The 22,812-nt window shown below is 46.5% G+C and overlaps 1 protein-coding gene across 13 annotated transcripts in view; it reads right to left on the bottom strand.

Moving 5' to 3' along the window:
• patj (PATJ crumbs cell polarity complex component) overlaps nucleotides 1-22,812 on the bottom strand; it is an 83,381-nt gene that overhangs the window by 35,782 nt on the left and 24,787 nt on the right. For all 13 annotated transcript variants that reach the window (XM_019351410.2, XM_019351408.2, XM_019351407.2 and 10 more), the window contains 11 exons: nucleotides 21,286-21,495; nucleotides 20,763-20,819; nucleotides 15,276-15,545; nucleotides 14,168-14,252; nucleotides 13,883-13,946; nucleotides 13,283-13,363; nucleotides 12,996-13,067; nucleotides 12,687-12,864; nucleotides 12,277-12,387; nucleotides 11,927-11,986; nucleotides 10,293-10,392 (listed from right to left, as the gene is read on the bottom strand). In XM_019351410.2, coding sequence (XP_019206955.1) covers nucleotides 10,293-10,392; nucleotides 11,927-11,986; nucleotides 12,277-12,387; nucleotides 12,687-12,864; nucleotides 12,996-13,067; nucleotides 13,283-13,363; nucleotides 13,883-13,946; nucleotides 14,168-14,252; nucleotides 15,276-15,545; nucleotides 20,763-20,819; nucleotides 21,286-21,495 — 1,288 coding nt within the window. The remainder of the gene's footprint in view (nucleotides 1-10,292; nucleotides 10,393-11,926; nucleotides 11,987-12,276; nucleotides 12,388-12,686; nucleotides 12,865-12,995; nucleotides 13,068-13,282; nucleotides 13,364-13,882; nucleotides 13,947-14,167; nucleotides 14,253-15,275; nucleotides 15,546-20,762; nucleotides 20,820-21,285; nucleotides 21,496-22,812) is intronic.

Below are 22,812 nucleotides of genomic sequence, written 5' to 3'. Positions count from 1 at the left end.
AACCCTCTGAGGTCTGAAGCAGGGATGATACTTTCTGCTTCCATGCGCCCGGAAGCAGAAAGTGACGTAAACTTCGTTATTGCACGGTTAGCGTTAAGATCCGTGTGGACGTTCATGTGCCTGTTGTTTGTCTCCAGCTGCTCGCCTCTGCAGTGGTGTATGGAGACGTTCTCTGGAGTGACCAATCACGCGTCTCTGATGGATGATTCTGGGTTTGTGGTTGCCAGCACAACGGTACTTGTCTGACTGCACTGTGCCAAGCGTAAAGTTTGGTGGAGGGGGGATTATGGTGTGGGGTGTTTTCCACGAGTCGCGCTCCACCCCTTAGTTCCAGTGAAAGGAACTCTTCATGCTTCAACATACTTTTTGGGAACAGTTTGGGGATGCCCCCTTTCTGGTGTGAAGAACTTGACTGACCTGCAGCTTAAATCTGTTCTGTTCTTAAATCTGCGTGAAGATTTGTCTGAAGAGCTTAAACTGTTACAGCTGCAAAGGGCCAACATCATTTTAAACTGTGTGGATTAAGAATGGGAGGTCAGTCAGTTTCGCACACTGTGAAGGCAGACAAGCGAATACTTTTGGCAGGATGGTGTACGCTGCCTTCTGCCTCCAGACCGAGCTCCACGCAGCAGAAACAGAACGCTTGCCGGGACAACCATGTGACCTGACACATGTGATGGATGCATTTATTATCATTGGTCATGGTGCAGCTCAGAGCCACACTTTGTGGTCCTGATACTGATGCAGCACCACCTGGGGAACCCAAGCGCAAGCCCATGCCTGTCAGCACCACATACACAGCAAAATACATCATAGGTAAAAGTGCTGCTGTCTCTCTCTCTGTCTCTCTCTCTGTCTCTCTCTCTCACACACACACCAAAATAATGCAGCACACACATGATTTGTCTTTCCCCACCTGATTGTGTGCAGACACATGCACACAGGTTAAAGGTGACCTCTACTCGATATGTTGACAGGGATCAGGTAGGAAAACAAACACACACACACACACACAATGAGCCGTCTCATAACTCAGCTCTGACAGACGCTTGATAATCCACTAGAACACACACACACACACACAGAGTGAGAGCGCATACTAACCCGGAGGCAACATGGTCCATACTTCAGTCTTCACACGCAGAGATAAATCCACATGTACGGCAGAGAGTGTGTGTCTGTGTGTGTGTGTGCCGTCTCAGTTTCAGCTCTGCTGTGGCGCTCTGATCTCCAGAAAATGTGATGTGTGTGTGAGAGAGAGAGAGCTGGCTGCTGTGATGCTGAGGCTGAGAGCGACGTACAGCTCTGTTATACACTCCAACCTCGATTACTCCCTCTCCTCATCCCTGGCTCTCCCTCTCCCTTCACCCTCCTCCTCCTGCTGCTGCTCTACCTTTCCTTACCCCTCTCCCTCCTCCTCCTCTCCTGTGCATTTTTCTCTCCTATCCTTTTCTCCTCTTCGTTCTCCATTAGCGCTCCTCCTGGTAAAGACGTTCATTGGTGCCTCGCACACATTAGTCGTCACAGCCCTTAATTTACACTTGCTTCAGAAAGTAATCAGCACAGTTCTATTTTTCATCTTTAATGATCATTTCTACACAAACTGATCCCTCAATAACTGGGATGGAAAACTGAACATGTTTTTAGAATTTTTCCATATTTCTTGAAACTCTGGCGTGGAGAAAGCAGCAGTCAGTTATAACCAGTCAGAACTATGAAGGACGGGCATCGGACCTTTTAATTGATGGTGTGAAGTGGACAGAGGCTGGACAGTGAAGTCATCAGCTCATAGGCTGACACTCTGGCGGACCCTACAGCAAGAACCTGCCGCTGTCTCTCTTTGCTGGGATGAGAAGAGTTCAGTTGGTGCCTCAGATCAGTCCAACTACTGCACCATGACGATGTGGTTGATGAAGAGTGGCAGAGATGGTCCTTCCAGCAGGTTCTCACAGATTCACCAGCTCTGTTGGATTGTAATGATTGGGATCAACAGCCAAAGACTCATCACTGTTTTATAGCTGATGGATGGATATTCAGTAATTCGTTCTTAGTCTCGTCCTGTGTCCATGCTCTTTTTCCTCAGGTAGGAAGTTTTTGGTCCATTCCTCATTTTGCTCGATCAGCTGACTCTGAAGAGTGCCGCTGGTTCTCAATCTTTACATCACTGAAGCTGCTGGAACACTCAAAAACTTAAAAATGGTCTTATACCCCACCCTGCCCTGTACCAGGCTCGTCTGTGAGGTCTACACAGCCCTTGAACATTATGGTTCGGACATTCTTGGTCTTTCTTAAGAACCTTCAGCATCTTTAACCATCTCTGGAGCTGTTCAATGACACATGACTCAACAATGCCTGGAGAATTTTTAACCTCCATAAAGACCTAAAGAAGTAGCTACCTCATATTCCTGCTTTATTACTAAAAGCATTAAACGTGGTCAATGGTGCCCAGAATGACCTATTTTGAACCTATTGGAACCACATCATGAATCACAAAGGGCTCTAGTGGGACCTCTGGACTCTCCTTTAGTTAACTCTCAATTCTGGACAAGTAGATCCTTTTTAAAGTTGACTTTGAACTCTCTAACAGCTCCCTTCAAACCACGGTCTAAACCTTCATAAAGGCTCAAAGGACCTCCTTAAATGTTCCCAGCCCAGCTCCAGGACTCCTGGAATTCCTGCAAGGCTTTCAAACCATGCCTGAGAAACTACAGCTTTGAAGATATGCATAATTAACACAAGCAGGCTCTAAATGATGCACTTGATACCAACATGATGACTGTGTTTATGAATGTTGAGGCAATCAAAGAGGCTGGGGGTGGAGGCTATATGAGGACAGGAAGCTGGGACACACACACACACACACACACACACACACACACACAGAGCAGTGTGTTGTTACAGTCTGCAGGGAGCGGATGTATGCAGCCAACTCTTCTATTATGATAGCTCATTGATCCAACACACACCCACGAACACACCCACACACAGATATTGCACATGTGTGTACGTGTACACACACACACACACACACACACACAGAGAGAGTTCAGACAGTCTCTTTATCGCCATTCAGGCTAGCGCCTCCCCTCCAAGTTGACATGACTTACAAATCAAATGCAACCAAGCCATCAAACTGTCTGAGGCGAGGAAGCGGCCCAAATTAAGACCCCCACCCCATCACCACCACACACACACACACACACACACACACTCACTCTATGTAAAATGGTCGGTGGTCAGACCGTTTGACGCCCAGCTGCGCGTTTTTAACTCCGGACTCTCTCCGAGTCGCTCTGCATGCTTCACAGTTCTTTCTCTCATACTGGGTATCATGCTGCTTTAACTCCTCCCCTTTAGGACTTTCATAAACCGAAGGTCTGAACAAACGAGGTTGGAGTTTTTGGACACTACACACCACTGCAGAAAGCCTCAACAGTAAACTGCAGATAAGATCTTATTGTCACATTCCTCGTCCTCCATACTTTCACAGCAGTTTTAGATCAGAGTGTGCGATGCTTGTTTCGGCTCAGTTTCTATTTATACTCTGTTGGTCCTGTTACTGTCTGCTGCTGCAATGACCCACTTTCCCCACAGACTCAATCAACTTTCAACTGATTTAATTACTTTTGGAGTGGCTGTGAATACAGATTGACATCCACAGAACAGTTTAACCCAAATACTGCTGACAGCGGGCAGACCCTCACCACTCACACCACACATGAAGGTGTGGTGTGAGTGGCCTATCCATGGTTCGTCTGCTGATGAAGTGATGATGTGCAAAATTTGTCCTGCGAGTTCATCCTCTGAGGAACAGATAAAATCAGGGCATGTCAGACAGATTTCTGCGAACGTTTCAGCGATGGCTGCAGCTCTGACATGCTGATGTTCACAGAGGCTGCTGGTTTTAGAACAAAGGTCACCCCGGCCACTGTAATGTTCAGGATCAAACCTGCTGTTCAGTCTGATGTCACCAACTTTCATTCACTGAAAGCTGTGGTTAGGTTCCTATAAACATTTTAGCAGAAACAAGATGGAGGATGAGGCTTAAACTGTGTTAAGGGTGGAGTCAAACACTCTCTGAAGGAGGACTAAACTTCAGCTGAGAGAACATCTGAACTGATCCGTCCACAGCTGGAGGTCAGACATTGCTATGCTGCAGGTATGGATTACTTTCAATTTTATTTATACAGCGCCAAATCACAACAACAGTCACCTCTAGACACTTTATATTGTAAGGTAGACCCTAAAAATAATACATTCAGAGAAAACCCAACAATCATATGACCCGCTATGAGCGAGCACTTTGGCGACAGTGGGAAGGAAAAACTCCCTTTTAACAGGAAGAAGCCTCTGGCAGAACCAGGCTCAGATTCTGGTTCATTCTAAGATATGAAGTGAAATCTCGCCCCGCATCAGCGAGAATAGAATAAAATAACTTTATTATCCACATGAATGGAAAATTGTCTTTGGTTCACAAAGTGATAAACAAATCAATCAAATCACTTCATATCAACCCACAATCATACATACACACATACAAAACTTCAATACAACAACAAGAGAAACACATCCCAGCATCTTATTACACAGCACACTGACTGTTCTCGGCACAAATGATTCCTTTTTGCTAGCTAGAGGCATCCTATAGCGTCGTCCCACAATCTCTGATGAGCTTTTTTGCAAACAGAGTCAACATAAAACTAAACTTGTCATCAAGTAAACTTGTTCCCAGATACTTAAAGCCATCGACAACTTCCGCAGACTGACCAGGAAGTGAAAGACCTGTTATGAGGCCTGTGTAATTCAAGACAAGCTTGTTGGTTTAATCAAAAAGTGATATGATTTACACCGTTCTTCCTGTTGCTGTGAAAGAGACCAACAATAGCCATCAGCACATTTTAACATTCTTACATCCCTATCCTGTAGCTACAATATGCTAAATGTAAAAACAGTAGCATATTGTTGTTAGTAATACTCGTATTACTAACAACATGGGGACATAAGCTTAGAGTCTATTGTGAGGACTGATCTTACATCCCCGTGATGTTAACCAGCATATTTTGTGGTGAAGACTTGGTGAAACATTACAGTCGAGAGAGTTTTTGTCACTGACTGAGAAACAGAGGACGCCATGTCTGTCTGACTTTAACAGGACGGAGAATCATAAAACAAACATGATGTTTCATTTAAAAGGCGAGAAACTGTTTACTCGGGTTAGAGAGCAGGAGAGCCGATGGCCGCTTTCCAACAGACTTCCCTACGACCACACTTTAAAAACAAAACACAGTCGCCCTCTGTTGGAGATGAGAAAGAATGGCTTGGGGCACTTCAGCACAAGCTACGTCCATCTCTTCTATTGTCCATTAGGTGCTCTCAGACTTGGGGTGGATCCATGTAGAATCACAGAAGAGGTGGGGATAATTTTACTAATCCACTTTATTTCAATAGGATTATAGAATGGCTCTTTTTTTCATACCTGTAATCAGCACTTCCTTCCAGACTGTAAGTATCCGAGTAAAAGCAGACCCAGCCTGCGAAAAGTGCTGCATTAAGCACAAATTTGGGGAACAACATGTCATCGTTTTGCTGTGTAACCTGTAAGAACCACAGCAGAGAGCATGGAAACTGATGATGATGGCCAGCTGGATAGGGACAAATCTGCAGGAGACGCAACGCCAGACAAGCGTTCACATCACGAACACAGCCGCCAAGCATCCCTCCCGTTATTACTCCTGGGTGGAGGAAGCATTTTAATCCTGAAACTGGAATTTCAGGAGCAGTTTTAAATCGATCAAACTGCCACAGCGCTGATGAGACCACAGATCAGTGATTTAAATCTGACCATTTACCCCCTTCATCCCTGTTTAACCTTTAAATCCTCCTCACAGAGCTGTCAATCATCCATCAGAGAGCTCCTCTTCTTTACAATATTAAACAGCACACACACCTGAGTGTGTGTTCTACCTGCAGAATAATGTGCTGTGATGCAGCACAGGTGGAAGCTGCAGATATCGCCTGTTTTCTTCATTCAGCCTCTCATGCACAAGCTAAAAGCTGACGATACAGGTTACAACATTCACACAAAACTGATTTCAGCCAAGCAGAAAATTACTAAAATGTTTGATGCCAATTTTTGGGGGGGATAATAAATTAGGCGTTTAGATGCTTTTCATTAATTAGGTTACTAAATGCATTCTCTCTCAGTGGACATTAGTTAATAAGCATCTCCTAAGCCACTATTGATTTAATTGATTGAATTAACATGTTCACAGCCCGACACACAAACTGTGTGTATTACTAGGGGCATGGCTTCTCTAACCGAGAGGTGGATGCTAGCTTCACCTGAACTGGACCTCTGCAGCATGTTTGTGCTGTTGGAGCCTTCTGGAGCATTTTAATGGTATTATCTGACCAATAACAAAGCTGCTGGGAGGTTACTGTACTAACACACCTTCCAAGAAGGCGAAGTTTGGGTGCACAGTAAGATTTAAGGATTTGATTGGATGTTACCGAGCGCTGATTAGCAGGTATCTGTGTCTGTGAATGCAACTTCACACATAAAAATGGGATCTTACAAACCAATGAATCATACGACTATCCTTTATACAGTGTTTAGTTAATTTTGTACACAAGTCTGTGTGCACACACTAACTGTTCACGATTAACCAAATGTCAAGTCTGTTCTCCATCCCGACCAGTCACCAAGCTTTAAAGGCTTATATAGACTACTGTGCTTTTCCTGCTGATGGAGTAAGCTTTCATTTAAAGCAGGCCGTAGGTAAGATGCTAACAGGAGCTGGTTTTGGTAACAGTGGTGATTTATTTTCCTCTGCATCGACACAATCAGTCTACCATCAGATATCCCAGCAGACACATGATTCATGGAGTTTTTCAGCCCCATGATGACGTGCTTTGACCCTGACGCTGTACAGTAAAACCAATCTTCTCAGAGGCTGCAAAGATGAAGGATATTTGCTCGGCTGCTCGTTCTGCTGCGAGACAAACAACCTGAAACAGCATGTGGAATTGATCTGAATCATTCATTACTGCTGCAGCAGCCAATATAATGTTTCACCAAGAATATAAATAAGACAATAAGCCGAGAGAGAAGAGCAGGCAGCGGCGTGGCCCGAGAGAAAAGCACCACCGATTCATCATTCCTTCCATCCCTGCTCATGTAAGCTTTATTGTATTTGTGTCCGACTCTTATGAGACTGCAGTGAAAAAGCTCAGATTCACCAGAAACCCATTGCTCTGCACAAACTTTGCCCTCGCACTCGAGTGTTTCAGACATTTCTGTTTGCCACAACTAATATACAAATCAGACAGCTGGCAGAAAACAGGACAACAGGCCGTAAAATTTGCACTTGGCACAAACCTCTGGACAGACGTTGTCTCCCAAGCCAAACATGGAACATTTGGCAGTTTCATTCGGTCAGATTATCACCATCAAACTGAAAACACGTGTCATCAGAGGCTGATGTTGTTTCCTGTTAACAGGACCGTTCCGTCCACAAGTCCACTCTGAAGAACGAAAGGGTACCAGGCATTGGCTATCCCAGGTCCAAGCTAAAGTAAGACTCAGCTGTCCTACACAGACCAGGGTAAAATCCAGAGACACCTAGCCTGACTAGTCCCAAAGACAAGGCTGAGGCCTAAGAGAACAGGTTAAAGGTCAGAAAGACTGAACCAAACCGTCCTAGATTCCAGGATAGAGACCAATGGGATACAGCTGCACCAAGAATTTATACCAGTGACCACGAGAAGTGCACCTAAAGAGAAAAGGGGTGAGTGTTTATTACCCTAAGACTGAGCTTTAGTGACCACAGAGGCCTGAATAAAGACCACGAGCTTCTTTCAAGTTCACGCTAAAAGAAAGTTACTCGACCCAGGATGAGGGTCAGACATGGAGAACTGGACCAGCATCCAGGCTAAAGATCAGCAAAGACTGAACTTCCGGTCCCAGTCCCAGACCAAGATCCAGGATTCATGCCAGGCCATCCAACATTTTATGCTTCAGATGAGAGTTATTTTGTTTAATACCATGAAAGACTCAGTCAGAAACAACCTCACAGTTTGATAGCCAAATAAACAGCGTGACAAGTAGAAGCAGAGGGAAGAAAGCCATGGCAAACAATTCTGTGAAATGCATCCGGCAAATTGCTGTGAATTTGGTGGCACTCGGTCCTACAGCCACTCGTACCCACGTGCCACCACGTGTTGGTGGTAACGGGGGGGAAAGTCCAGAATCAGAACTGATTAACGAGAAAGGTTTCTGAGTCTGACCTGATAAAAACAACCAGAAAGGCTGAGACAAGTTAGACTGAGCAGGAGAATGACGTGATGAAGTCAGCAGACTTAGCTCTTCCTCAGCTTTACCGGTTAAGGAAGGTTAAGGAACATAACGTTCCCCAGGTTCAAACCAGTTCATCATCCCACAGACAAGAGACGCACAAGTCTGAGGACACGCTAAAAGCATGAGCTCTGTTTTGGTTAACGCCAAAGACCCTAAAGATGAAGCTGATGGAAACTTTGGTTTGTGTTTGTTTTTAAAGGTAATTTTATTGAGACTATTCAGTCGTATTACAGAAACTTTATTAATATATAAAACTTAATCTGCATCTCTGACACAAACAACATTGATTCATTTATACATCACTTTTCTTTAAACAAGACGTTCTGTGTCATTCATTGAAAGATTTTACTTGCAGAATTTTAGCATTCAGTTTAGTGTTTCAAGATAAAGATGTACTCAGACTTCCAAAATGAAGACACGCTTTAAAAGGACAGATGAAGTCAAGAGGAAACAGCTTTGACCAAAAAAGCTAATCCACCCTAATCCCAGATGAGATGCCAGCTCAGAAAACCCACATCCCATTAAAACCAGAGGTCAGAATGAAAAAGCCGACAACCCTGTCCGCCCGCCTCAGACGTAGCAAACCAAACGTACCCAAACCAAAGCAAGGCAGAGACAGCAGAAACCCAGAGAGGGAAAGACCGAGAGGAACCGAGAGCAACAAAAATCTCAACAAAATCATCCAGCGTGTGCTGAAACACATCACGAACGGGACGGAGGGCCTGCCGGTTCATACATGGCCTGCAAAAACAGAAACACAAACACACACACACACACACACACACACACAGTGAGATAATGATGTATATTTACTGAGACAAAAGTGAAAACAGACTCAAAAACAGGCTTTCAAATAATTAGTGCCACAGATCACAGGAAGTAAATGAACATGATCCAAAAAGAGACCCAATGAGTTTCAGCAAGAAAAACTACACAATGTGAAATATTCTGTGAGTTAAAGTGAGATAAAACAAGTCCAGATTAACTGAGATGTTCAGATATTTGCTGTAATCTGAGTTTTGTTGGAACACATGACACAGACATTCAGACACAGATCCTTGAACGGAAATCGAGGAGATGATCTGAGATGAAATGAAGCCCGTCAGATATTCAGTGACAGCTGCAGAAACAGATTGTCTGGTAATCGTTCTTCAGACAGACGTGATCTGATGTGAGATGAAGCTGAGAGCGCGATGGGCTGAGTTCCTACTTCAGCTTTTACCTGAACCTGTTCAGACGCGTGCACGCAGCTAAATCCTCTGCTTCATTGCACTGCTGCTGAAGTGCCTTTGAGCAAAGAAGTGGCAGGCAGGACATAACCGATCAAACTCTTCTCCGGCTGTGACGCTCTGACGGGTGAAGGAAGTGACCCGGCCCAACCACGTGCCGGCAGTTCCTCTGAGACCCGAGTCCTCACAGCATCACGCACACAGAGTTCACCCTCCACCTCCCCCCTTCCCCCCTCTCCCCAGCCACAGCTCTGTGGTCACATGCTGTCACTGGCTGATTGGCTGATCTGAGACTGCGAAAGCTCAAAAATATGACAAATTCGGTGAGAACACAGATGATTGGGCTTTGACCGGCCGCCCAAGGTCAGGTAGTGTGAGCCCTCCAGCACAGGCTGCAGGTGTGCTTGTGTATACAGAGGGTTACTTGTGTGTGTTCAGTGTTATAAAGGCGGTACAACTGCAGACCTAACATGCTACAGAGGACAGACATGAAATCACTGCCTGCTGACCAATGAGAAGTCTGGAAGATCCCTGTGAGCATTAGTGAGAAATATAGCTCATGATAAACATCCATCTTTAGGAGTGGTTGTAGATTCCACCCAGTCTTCTCATAATCCCGACAGGAACTACGTATTTCTCCAAAGCATCGAAAATAAAGACGACTTTTAACCACATCAATGTAACAGATTCTGCTGTGTGTTACTGACCTTTGGCCTCCTCCAAGTCAGAGTTCAGCTCCTTGTCTGAGTAGCTGGGAGGCCTGTAGGGTGGGGGCTGTCTCGGCGGGGGCAGCACTACCTCCGATTTCTGCAAACAAACACATTTATTCATAAAAACATGGACTCTGTGGACTTCCAGTCAGACTCTAGACCACAGGTGTCGAACTCCAGGCCTCGAGGGCCGGCATCCTGCAGGTTTTAGATGTGTCCTTGATCCAACACAGCAGATTTAAACGGCTAAATGACCCCCTCAACATGTCTGGAAGTTCTCCAGAAGCCTGGTAATGAACTAATCATTTGATTCGGGTGTATTGACCCAGGGTGAGATCTAAAACCTGCAGTACACCGGCCCTCGAGGCCTGGAGTTCGCACCCTTGCTCTAGACCAGGGGTGGGTAATCTCAGTCCACGAGGGCCAGTGTCCCTGCAGGTTTTAGATGTGTCCTCGAACCAACACAGCTGATTTAAATGACTAAATTAGCTCCTCAACATGTCCTGAAGTTCTCCAGAGGCCTAGTAACGAACTAATCATGTGATTCAGGTGTGTTGACCAAGGTGAGATCTAAAACCTGCAGGGACACCAGCCCTCATGGACTGAGATTGCCTACCCCTGCTCTAGACCATAAGTATGCGGACGGTTGTGCACAAGCCTCGGCCTGTGTGAGATATGAGCCTGGAACACGCGGAAACCTGGTAAAACTAAATGGCAGCTGTGAGCAAGAAACAATCAGCATCCACCAATATGACTTCCAACCTTTAGGCTCTGTGCTGCATGGCTCAGTTTAAACTCTGATCTAAGCCCTGTTGTTCATCTGTAGTAACTGTAGAGGTCGCCTGCAGCGTGTAAAGTCAAACTACTACTACCACAGCAGACTTTGTGTTGTATAATTCAGTTTTTGTTTTTTCCAGTTTGTCTTTCTTGTGCAGTTTCTGCTGCTGTTTATTTCATTCTTTTTATATTTATAAATCAGGCTGCCAGCCTTATTATGGATTCTTTATACTGTCCATCTGTCTCAAAGGCGTTAGATAAAGACTGGAGTATGATGGTGAGTGCGGTTTAAGCATGGCTGAAGCTGAGACTTTGACGTCCTCTCACACTGATCCTTAGACCAGGACCGTGCCCTGTGTGGATGCAGCACCCGTCTGCAGCTTGAGGTCAAACACCATCAAACATCAGATCTTATTTCAGACTGAAAGAGCCAATCCTTTTGTTTCGTTAGCCCGCGTCAGTAAGATGTTTTTATTTTGTCCCATTCTAAGCTGTTTTATGGGATCATATTCAGCTGCTCTCAGTGTTTTGTTGCATTTCTTACTTATTAAACTCGTCTCTGTTGTTTCTGTCATGTTGTAAAGGATTACGTTACGGCTCGTGTCGTCTTCGGCTGCTCTAAGATGGATTTTCCGAATCCTGGGAAAAATAAATTCAGTCTCATCTTATCTGAGTCTCCAAAGGCAGCAGATCTAATCTGTTAAATGTGATTTCTGAGCTCTGGACTGACATGATGCAGTTTGTGCTGAGGCTGTGTCGCCCTCTGCTGGTTTCTGCTGAGCTGTGCGGGAATCTCACAGACACATTTCTGTGTGTCCTCGTTAATACAGATGGACAGAGTGTGAAGCTCTTACCGGAGACTCCGTCCTCTTCATTTGGGATTTGCTGATGGTTGAAGCTGTCAGAGACATGGGCTGAAAGACACACATTTAAACACACACACACACACACACACACACACACACACACACACACACAATTAAACACACACCGTGAAAACAGAAACTCGAAGAATCAAACATTTCGGAGTATTTGACGTTTATGAGACAGAAACCTCTGTCTATGCTCAGTTAACAAAAGTTGATAGCTTGGAACCTCATACAGATTTGTGTGTGTGTGTGTGTGTGTGTGTGTGTGTGTGTGTGTGTGTGTGTGTGTGTGTGTGTGTGTGTGTGTGTGTGTGTGTGTGTGTGTGTGTGCGTACCCGTGGAGTCGCTGTCAGGCTCTGGACAATGAAGACGACGGGGCTCGGGGCAGATTTGATCGTGTTGACCGCCTCCTCGTGACTGGCAGCTCGCAAGTCAACACCTGACACCTTTACACACACACACACACACACACACACACACACACACACACACACACACACACACACACACACACACACACACACACACACACACACACAGTTGAAGGTCAGACATCATGAAAATTTTAATCACAAAACTGTTTTTACTTATAAAGTGTTTTCCTTCATAAACAGGTCGCTCTGAAAAATTCAGTCTCAGTATGTGTGTAAATTGTGGATGTAGCGCGCGTGTGTGTGTGTGTGTGTGTGTGTGTGTGTGTTAGCGCGTGTGTATAGAGGGATCCAGGAATTAGACAAGGCCCTACCTCCAGGATCTTGTCCCCGGTCTTCAGACAGTGGGTGTTGGCGGCGGGGCTGTTGGGTAAAACCTGCTTGATGAAGATTCCCTTCAGTTCCTCTCCATTCCTCAGTCGCTTGATGACATGGCGACCTCCGACGATGCTCAGACCCAGAGACTGACCCTCCTCAGGCCACACCTCCACCCTGCACAGCAGCGAGGGTGGAAGTTTGAATAATGTACCAGTCTCTCTGGGTCACCTGACCTGCACACAGTCTGCTGGGATATCATAATGTACATGCGTGCGTGCGCGTGTGTGCATGCGCGCGTGTGTTACCTGCGGGGCGGTCCCCAGTGGCTGAAGGCAGGTGTTTCCTGTCCCTCCCCCTCCTCTCTTTCAGGTAGGTCACTGTGAACACAGACCCACAGTCAAACACTACTTTTTGAAAGAAAGAAAACCCGAGCCTGAAAATCAGGAACAGGTGAGAAGCTGGGCCACAGACACATGTCAAACTTTAACCACACAAAGCAGCGATGAATCTAAACATAAACGCACCCACATGTGAGGCATCTACTTGTTAACATCTGTGTTCAAAACAGCAGAATGTGAAGCAGCTCTCCTACCTGTGGCCTCCTCTGATTGGCAGAGAGGCTCCCCCCTGGCTCCGCCTCTTCCTCTTCGCAGTATCAATCCTCCTGACAGATCTCCATGGGAAGAAAAAACACAGACAGGAAGTTTCTGTGATTAAACTCTGAGGCTGGTTTGTGACCACGATGATCCGGATTAAACTAACGAGGCTGAGAGTGAGCGCTGGGTGCTCGCTGACCATATGTTATTAAAAACAGCAGGAAACAGTTGACTCATGGAGAAACCAGACTGCAGTTAGAGTGTGAGAGCAGCAGAGGGTGCCACAGCACTGTGACGGGATGCGAGAGGAGCTGATGGAGGAGAAACTGAGTGTGTGTGAGGTCTAAGTTTGTGAGCTGCGAACAGTTAGCAGGTTTCTGCACTGTGGGCAACTTTAACCCAGCAGCGAGGACGACACCTTACGTTACTTGGGGCATGATCGAAGCTTCTGTTTCCAGAAGATCCGGCCTCTCTTAGCAGATATGGCTGTTTAAACACGACATACAGCACGATAACAGACCTCTGACTCTCTGAGCGAGTGAGTGTGTATGAGGAGGAAGAGTGACGGCGAGCATGAAGGTGCAGCAGGAACTCACTCTGTGTCAGTGTCGGTCAGAGTCAGCTCAGAGTCTGCTTCGCTGTCTCTGGAGTCTGGAAGACCTGAAACACACACACAAACACCTGTACTGCTATCACTGCGAAGACCTCATCCTCATTCTTCACCATGAACTCCAGAACTGCTGACCCTGATCTAGGTGGATTTTCTTTAAATGACATCCTGTTCCTATTCACCGGGTCATGAGATGGAAAAAAAGAGAGATCATGGATCTCGAGTCTAAATGATCTTCAAAATGATTTAGACTCGGGCGCTCTCCTCTCACCCAGAATCAGCTTTCCCACAGACGCAATGCTTTCATGGTCCGATCTCTGCAGGTCTTCCTCCTCCTGCATCTCTCTGCTCCAGGCCTGAGGACAAAAACCACCAAATAACTACAAATACATACAGAAGCAGAATGTCAGGACTGACCTTCATCAGGTCACGCAGAAATCAGCCTTTAGAGAACATACGAATGTTAAACTGCAGAACTTTTCCTACTTTTAAGTTAATAACTGACAAAGATTTTTTTCTGTTGCAGGTTTTCACTTTAAATAAATAAATGATCCATTCATCCATCCATCCATTCACCCATCCATTCACTGCCGCTTATCCTTTTTCAGGGTCGCGGGGGGCGCTGGAGCCTATCCCAGCTGTCATAGGGCAAGAGGCGGGGTACACCCTGGACAGGTCGCCAGTCTGTCGCAGGGCTAACACACAGGGACAGACAACCATTCACACTCACATTCACTCGCACATTCACACCTAGTGGCAATTTGGATTTTCCAATTAACCTATCCCCACAAGCTGCATGTCTTTGGACGGTGGGAGGAAGCCGGAGTACCCGGAGGGAACCCAGGCAAACACGGGGAGAACATGCAAACTCCACACAGAAAGACCCCGGCCTGATGGTGGAATTGAACTCAGGACCTTCTTGCTGTGCGGCAACAGTGCTAACCACTGTGCCACTGTGCTGCCCTAAATAAATGATCATCTCACTGAAAACATGCTGGAAATATTAATACCCAAATATGAACAGTATGAAAGAAACTGGAGATAAGGTGTGTCTGAGCCTAAAACCACCTGGGTGCAGGTGGAGTCAGGAGAGCGTATAGTTCTCCAGCTCTTTCCCCTGTAAAAACAGTGCTTCTCAACCCGCCGTACCGCCAACGGTCAGTTCGGACACATCAGATCAATAAAGTCGTGCTTTAGAACAGTTTCTGGGTTTTTTGGGGGGGTTGCTGCAGAGGCAGCACCACCCCCGGTCACGGAAACATGGGGGCCGTAGGCAGGGTAATGAGTAACCGCCAACACCTCGCCGCTCGCGGCCGTTCACTTCATGTTTTGTGTGAGCGAGTCAACATCAATGAAACTTCCTCTTGCCATCAACTCACCTCCTCTGCCCTCCCAGCTCGGGTGAGGGAGGCCAACTTCCACTCTTCCCAAGATGGTGGGGGTTTCCTGGGGGCGGGGCTCACGCTGTCCTCCGGCTCTACCTCCTCTTCGTCAACACCCATCTCCCTGCCTTCCTCCTCTGGCCGGAGGTCAGAGGTCAGAGAGGAGGTGGCGTAGCGAGGGAGAGCATCCAGGATCAGCTCTGGCTCCTCCTCCTCCTCCTCCTCCAGATGAAGGCTCTGTGGAAGGATGGCGGCCTCGCTGAAACCCTGAAACACAGACGACAGCATTCAGAGACGAAGCTCCTGCGGAGCGACCGAGTAATTAAGACAGAAATGACGACAGGAAGTCCAGCAGCTTCAAACTTCACCAGTGAGGTCAGGTTCACTATGTCTGAAGAATGTTCAGCCTCCAACGTGTCACGTGATGCATCGATAAACACACGGAGACATTTTTCACCTGGCAGCACTGCAGAGACGTAATCAAATGCAATTGACTAAACACTGTCATTAGCCATTTGCTCTGATTGGCTGTATTTCTGTCTGCTTGCGCTAGACGTGATTTTTATCATTCCTGTAAGCACTCGGCTTTGCTGGCCGGATCGCCTTTAAAAACCTAGATTTGAATCTGAAAGGACTTTCTGGTTTCTCAGCTCGATTCTGCTCTTTAATGTTTTCCTGTTTCTCATACCTGCTCAGCGGACAGGTGTGAGAAATAATGCGACACTCACAGTCGGGATGACTCCCGTGTCTGTGGACCATAAACAAGATGACTCAATTTGGATTTCTGAAGGTCGTGAAGGACAAAAGGAGGCAGAAATCAGAATCTATCATGGTTCCCAGTGTTTCATGTGAAAGTGTGAGAGTGTCTCTGCAGCTCGCACTAAATCTAAAACTCGCCTGACTTTGGACATTAGCCTTCATCTCCAACTCCCCAAAGAGCCTCCTCAGCAGATACTGAGGGGATATCCTGTTCTTAACATTACGATGCAGACATTAGCCCGCGCCGGGAAATATTAATGACAACACTTAGGCTAATTTCCATCGACGAAGCCTCATCGTCAAGGACTCTGCTCCTCTTCTTTTAATTTGGGCCCGGGAAACCGGCCCATCACGGCGTATAATGGAGGTGAGGAGCAGACGGCGGCAGCAGCAGAGAGCTCATAATGCTAACAGGATGTTCTGCAGACTGATGTGTATTGGCCGTGACTGCCTGGCCTCATATTCATAAGATTTAAAGACGCTGTCATTTAATATCTCTGCCATTAGACGATGAGGACGGAGCATCGCTGCAGCGCCGCGGTTCATGTGAGGATCCTCAACGACCGTCTTCACCGCCTTGCTGCAGCGACTGCAGAGTCACATGACTACTTGACCATCCTCACAGGAAAGAAAAAAAACAAAAACAACAACAACTGGATCGCTCCCCCATGAAACTCCGCCAACAGCCATATTTCTGCTGTGTGACAGAAACAAAGGTCAGATGTCACAGCTGGGCTTACAATCTTTAATGATCCTCCTTCTGCAGCTCAAACAACCGCTGCAGTTCAGTTCCTCTGACGTCCAGCAGAGGCAGTAGTGAATCAGTCCACATAGATTCCCACGTTTCCCCCATCTTCATAACTGTGCATGGGACATTTTAGCTTTCTTGGGGCATGGCCTCTGTGACTGACAGGTGGGTGGAAACACAGGTGGCTGTAGCTGCTAGCTGTCTGCTAGCGTCACCTGAACTGGACCTCTGGACCCTCAAAATGACATAATCTGACCAATAACATGGCCGCTGTAAGGTTACTGTACTAACAAACCGTACAAGCAGGCGGAGCTCCACTTTGGGTGGCCGTGTAAGGATTTTAACTGGCTGTTACTGTGCACTGATTGGCAGGTATCTGTGTCTGTGTGTGGATGTACACTGAGAACCAGGCTAGCTAGCATTAGCTAATACCTTAGAGCTCCACCCTATTTTCTGAAAATTGGTCACTTAAAAAAAACAACACGGTGTTCGCTCTATATCGAAACTTCACAAACCAAAATATGACAAGACAGTGACTATGTCCATCTTTTATATACAGTCTATGAAGGTGTGCAAGTGATTCCAGAGACTAAGAGTCAGACCTTCAAAGCTCACACAGCAGAGGAATTTAACAGGAAGTCCTGCAGACAAATCAAACAACTCTGACAGGCTTCAGTTTTAAACCCAGAGCTGCTGAAGCTGCTGCTGAAACGTTCAGAAATCCATTTGGCCAAAGTGGGCAGTAATCAGATTACTGCAGAGGAGACACTGAGCGACGTGGTTTTATAGCCTTCTCAGTAAAATAAAGTGAAGCAGCAGTAAAGCGGGTCTCGGGTGTCCTCTGGGTTCCTCTGGCTCGCTTTCTGTCATAGGCAGGCTTCAGCCGGCTGAACGCGCCAGGGCAGCTCTTTATCTGCACAAACAGGAGCAGAATAAAGTGAAACGACGGCAGTAGCTCGTTCTTGCACACCTGACCTCTAAAAGTTAACGAGGCGTGGGCGTGTAACGGGGTCTCTCTCTGGTCAGTGTGACAGAGAAGGATCCGGCAGCAAAGTGTCAGTGCCGACCCGGCCGTCTTTATGGAAACCCATCAGAGACCTGTGGGCTGTGAAAAAACCTCTTCAGCCAAATGGGCTGCATATAAAAGAGGAAATAAAACAGCGGCGCAGAGGACGGCGACGGCACAGGACACGAAGAAGAGCAGAACTCAGCAGAAATGGCAGAACAAAGACGAGCTCAGCGGGCCGATGCTTCAGAGACACGTGTGCAGATATCAGAGGCTTCTGCTTCTCTTCAGCAAATCACAACCACCTGCTCATGTACGGAGCAGTGACACGTCGAACGCTCCGAAAATGAATCCACGTGTTGCTAAACACACAAACCAGCAACTATAACAGGACGCCCACCAGCAAAGGTCAGCAGTTCGATTCCCGGCTCCCCCATCCTACTGCATGTGCGTGCATGCGTGCACATGTGTGTGCGCGTGTGCATGGATGGATGTGTGCGTGTGTGGATGCGTGCACGTGTGGGTGCGTGCGTGTGCATGTGTGGATGCGTGTATGTGGATGTGTGTACGTGTGGGTGCGTGTGTGTGCATGTGTGGATGCGTGTATGTGGATGTGTGTGTGTGAGTGAATGAAGTTTGCAGTAAAAAGCGTGATACATGTATCAGTCTGTTTGACGTGCATTAAAATGTATTTGATGCTGTAATTATTTATTTAAAGGTTGAACTCCGTCACCAATTTCTGTGTTTACTCATGAAGACACAGACCCCTCCGTTTATATTCTTACTCTTTTTCTCAAATTTTACATTCATTTTGAAAAATTTTTCCCAAACTTTTCTGTGGTTCTACTCAGCAAAGAGGGACTGAAAAAGAAATTCACACTTTTGTTTTTAATATTTCATGTGTGTGAGGGTTCATTCATTTATTCATTGGATTATTTATTACTTTATTTGATTTTGAAAGCTGCGATCATAATGATGTCACATTGTGATGTCACAAACTGCACACACAAAAACCGTAACAACGTCTCAGTTTCTGTAAAATTTTCTGTCCATAAGCATCTGTGCAAAGACAAACAGCTTGTACTCTTCTCTGTCTGCAGTATTACTGAGTCGTAGTACTGCAGTACTACGTGTACAGATGCTGGAGGACCAGAGTGTCCTCAGAGTACCCCCCTCCACCCCTCCACTTAAGAGAGATGCTGCTGCTGGTTGAGCTGATGGAGCACTTTATACCATTCAACCATCCCGCTGAGTCAGCAGCTTCACAGAGACAGAGAGGAGGGAGAGGAGGGTGAAGGAAGGTGAAAGAGAGGAGAGGAGGAGGAGGAGGAGATGAAAGAGCAGCAAGAGAGAGAGAGAAAGAGAGGGAGAGAGAAAGATGTGGAGGAGATGATAGAGGAGAGGGGAGCATGGAGGTGAAGGCACAAGAGTGAAGAGCAGTGAGATGGAAGAAAGCAGGAAGAGGGACGATGACGTCATGGCGGGTTATCAGCGCAAACGTCGAGCTCTCACCTCGTTTCATGGACAGCTGAGCTCGTGTACGAGGAGGAAGGTGCAGAAACATGATGGCCATTAAACATCCAAATGAAATCTGAGGAAAGAGAAACTCACTTTCCTTTGGCCCGACTCACTACTCCCAGCATGCACTGGGCTGATGACATGCTCATTTTTATAAGTTTGAGGACCAAGGTCCTGTACTCTTCGCTCCCAGTTTCAGAGATGTTTGCAGCACATTTCACCACAGGGACGAACTCATAGCAGGTTTTCTTCTTGTTTGGATCTGATATGGAACCAGCCTCCGCACGTTCTGCTCACTGCAGAACGTCTGCATGTGTTTCTGATATTTAATAAAACTGTTTCATGGCTGAATGTTTGCGCTTTACAGACTATTATTTATCTGAGCGGCACCTGTTAAATCTGCAGATTTCTGACTGCAATCAGAACATGCCACTAAAATCTCATGATTTTTAAAAATGGAGTTTGGTGTAAAGTGCTGCAGCTGCTGCATCAGTGGCAGGTTTCAGGTGAGGTCTGCCCCCCCCCTTACACTTCATCTCAGAATATACTACTTTAAAGAAGTGAGTGTCCTGAGCACTCTGGTAACCAAATTTAAAAGCTCCTGATCAGAAATAATCAAAAAAAGGATCTTTTAAATTCAAACTCACTCCACTCAGTCTGAACCGAGCAGCCATTTCTCTTCATCCCCGTCACGCTCTACATATTTATTTACATTCATTCGGCCCTCGATTCATCTTTCTTTATGGTCAGATGCTCTGGCAGCGCCGTTCATCTGGTATCCAGACCAATAAAGCAAACTGAAGTGAAAGGAGTGCAGGAAGAGGAGATTAAGACAGAAAGATTTCCATTTGGAAGATGAACACAGATGGAGGGAGCAGAGCAGCGAGGGAGGAGGTGAGCGATGTGACGGGGGACAAAATCTTAATGTCCAATTAGTCTGGACTGATTAACGTTTCTAACAGAGACAGTCAGAGCCCACTTTATTAGGTACACCTGTAAAATCCAGCACAGATCAAACTGTACAACCTTTATACTGAAACTATCTGCAGTTTTCTTGTTCCCATGGCGTGCGTTCACATGAAACGCGTTTCTAATGACGAAACATGTTTCCAATTCAAACGTACACACACACACACACACACACACACACACAGCTGTTTAACGCCTTCATTCAGAGCAGGAAACTCAGTGAGGCCACAAAGGCAGCGAGGGTTCAAGTAAAAAGGAAGCAAGTGAGGAGTCCAACTGCGTGCTTCACCATCATCAGAATCCAAACCATGAGACCAAGATAAAGGACAGAACAGCCTCAGAGAGAGCTCAAGAGCAACAATAACCTCACATCACCGAGGATGTGAATGCCCTCCATCTCTATTAGCATCGTGTGTGTGTGTGTGTGTGTGTGTGTGTGTGTGTGTGTGTGTGTGTGTGTGTGTGTGTGTGTGTGTGTGTGTACCTTTGCCACAGGTAGTGATGTGCTGCTGTCCTCTCTCCTCCTCTCTGGCGCCTCCACCTACACAAACATGCAGAGTGAAGTCAGGTCCATCCACAGAGGAAGACTACAGAAGAATGTGGAGGCATGAAGGTTCACCACGACTACACAGTGCTCTCAGTGCTCTCCCAGCGGGAGGCCGAGGTAAGACTTCAGCAGGTAAGAGTCCATTGCAGTTCATTCATGTGATGCAGACAGAAGGAGCTCTTTTCATTTACTCTCGCAGCTCTGACATCGCTGTAGAATCACTTTCCCAGCGATGGGATTATATTTGCTGGTGGATGAACAAACACTGGAAGCGGTTGATTTTTGCGTTCAGGCATAAAACACCTACAAATCTCGAACCTACCAGTCTGAGCCAAAAAAAAAACAAAACAAAAAAAAAACAGGAAATCTGGGTCCACGTTAGTCACCTGCTCAGCCAGGTGAGCAGGTGACTAACCTGCCAAAGGTTAGTGCAGGGGTCAGGGTTAAGTTTTGGACTTACCACCAGAGGCTTCCGGATGCCCAGACGGACCACACCAGGCGGAGCAGACTTGAGAACCTCCACAGCGTCAGCCAGACTGAGCATGTCCAGCTGGGTGCGGTTGACTGACACAAGCTGGTCTCCGGGGAGCAAACCGCCGTGACGCTCCGCTGAACCGCCAGGTACCAGGGACCGGATCACCATCACACATCGGCCGGAGTCCAGCGGGTCCTGCGAGCCGGAGAGGAAAAACGTAAAGCAGAACGCCAAATTTCACCTCCTGTAGTCTGATGCTGCAGTCAGGAGAAAATGCAGACAGTGCGGATGCCATCGCCCCCCAACGAGGGTCGATCTGTCGTTTTAATCACATAAAATGGAAATATAAGCCCCTCCCCTGGAATAATTACACCTGAAATGACCTCGTGTTTGAGTGATGTACAACTGCTCGCTAATTTTACAAAAAAGGTTTAAAAACACAATTTCATCTTTTTTATCATTAACAATAAAAAGATAGTTTCCTCGGTGGTCCACGCCCCATAGTTTGAGAACCACTGTGAATGAACAGGTGGGGATAACATTAATAATTAGTAATAATAATAATCAATGATCAGGAGGAACCGCCGGAAACACGTGCAGATGGACCAACAAACTTTCGTCCGGCAGGAACGCCATCTTTAAGGAACCTGGGGGATCGGAACTTTGTGGTTTGGAAAGTTGAAAACATCCATCTTTCCAAACCAAAAACAGCACAAAGACAGAAATGCTCACCTCCTCCTCACCTCCTAAGACTACCCGACCTGGACGAGAACCTTCACCGACTCTTTTGTGTCCATGTTTGCTATACTGAGGCCATTAAAAGCAGATCCCAGTTTTAGTTTCAGTAAGTTTAAAACCAAGAGCCCCATCCACTGAGTCGGAAAACTTTAACCAACTCTCAGCCCAACATGACTGACCCCAGATCAGCCGAGCTCATACTTCACACAGAGTCGAGGAAAGTGGGACAACGACCATTACAGATCATCCTGTCTGTTTCATCACTCTCACAGGGAAGAGCGAGAAAGACACACCGCCATCATCATCACCACCACCACCACAGAGGACAGGCAGGGGGAGCCAGAGACCAGAGAAATAACAGCAAACACATTCACACAAACACACAGAGGTGAGGAAGACGAGGCTGAGGACGTTCAGCGACTGATGAAGACGAGACCACAAGAGCCTGCGGAAGTTAAAACCAGACTGAACTCATTCAAAGACCCCGGGGAGCAGCGCGTCTTCTCAGGACAGCCGACCTGCTTCCTGTTTCACCCCAACACAGAAACAAGAAGCAAAGACGAGGCAAAGAAAATAACCAAGAAATTAAAAAATTAAAACTCAGGGGCGGGGGTCAAAAGTTTAAGAGGTCAAAAGTTTAAGAGGTAGGGTACACCTAGACACGTCGGCAGTCTGTTGCATGCACGGAGACGTGACAAATATCTGCCACGACGTTGAAAATCTGTTTTTCTTTCTCTGACTCTAAATGTCATGTAATATATATATATAAAATAT

The sequence above is a fragment of the Oreochromis niloticus genome, linkage group LG23 (assembly GCF_001858045.2).
Source record: "Oreochromis niloticus isolate F11D_XX linkage group LG23, O_niloticus_UMD_NMBU, whole genome shotgun sequence".
NCBI classification, from domain to species: Eukaryota; Metazoa; Chordata; class Actinopteri; order Cichliformes; family Cichlidae; genus Oreochromis; species Oreochromis niloticus.
The sequence above is the reverse complement of the archived record's forward strand: the minus strand, read 5'-3'. Positions and strand labels throughout refer to the sequence as shown.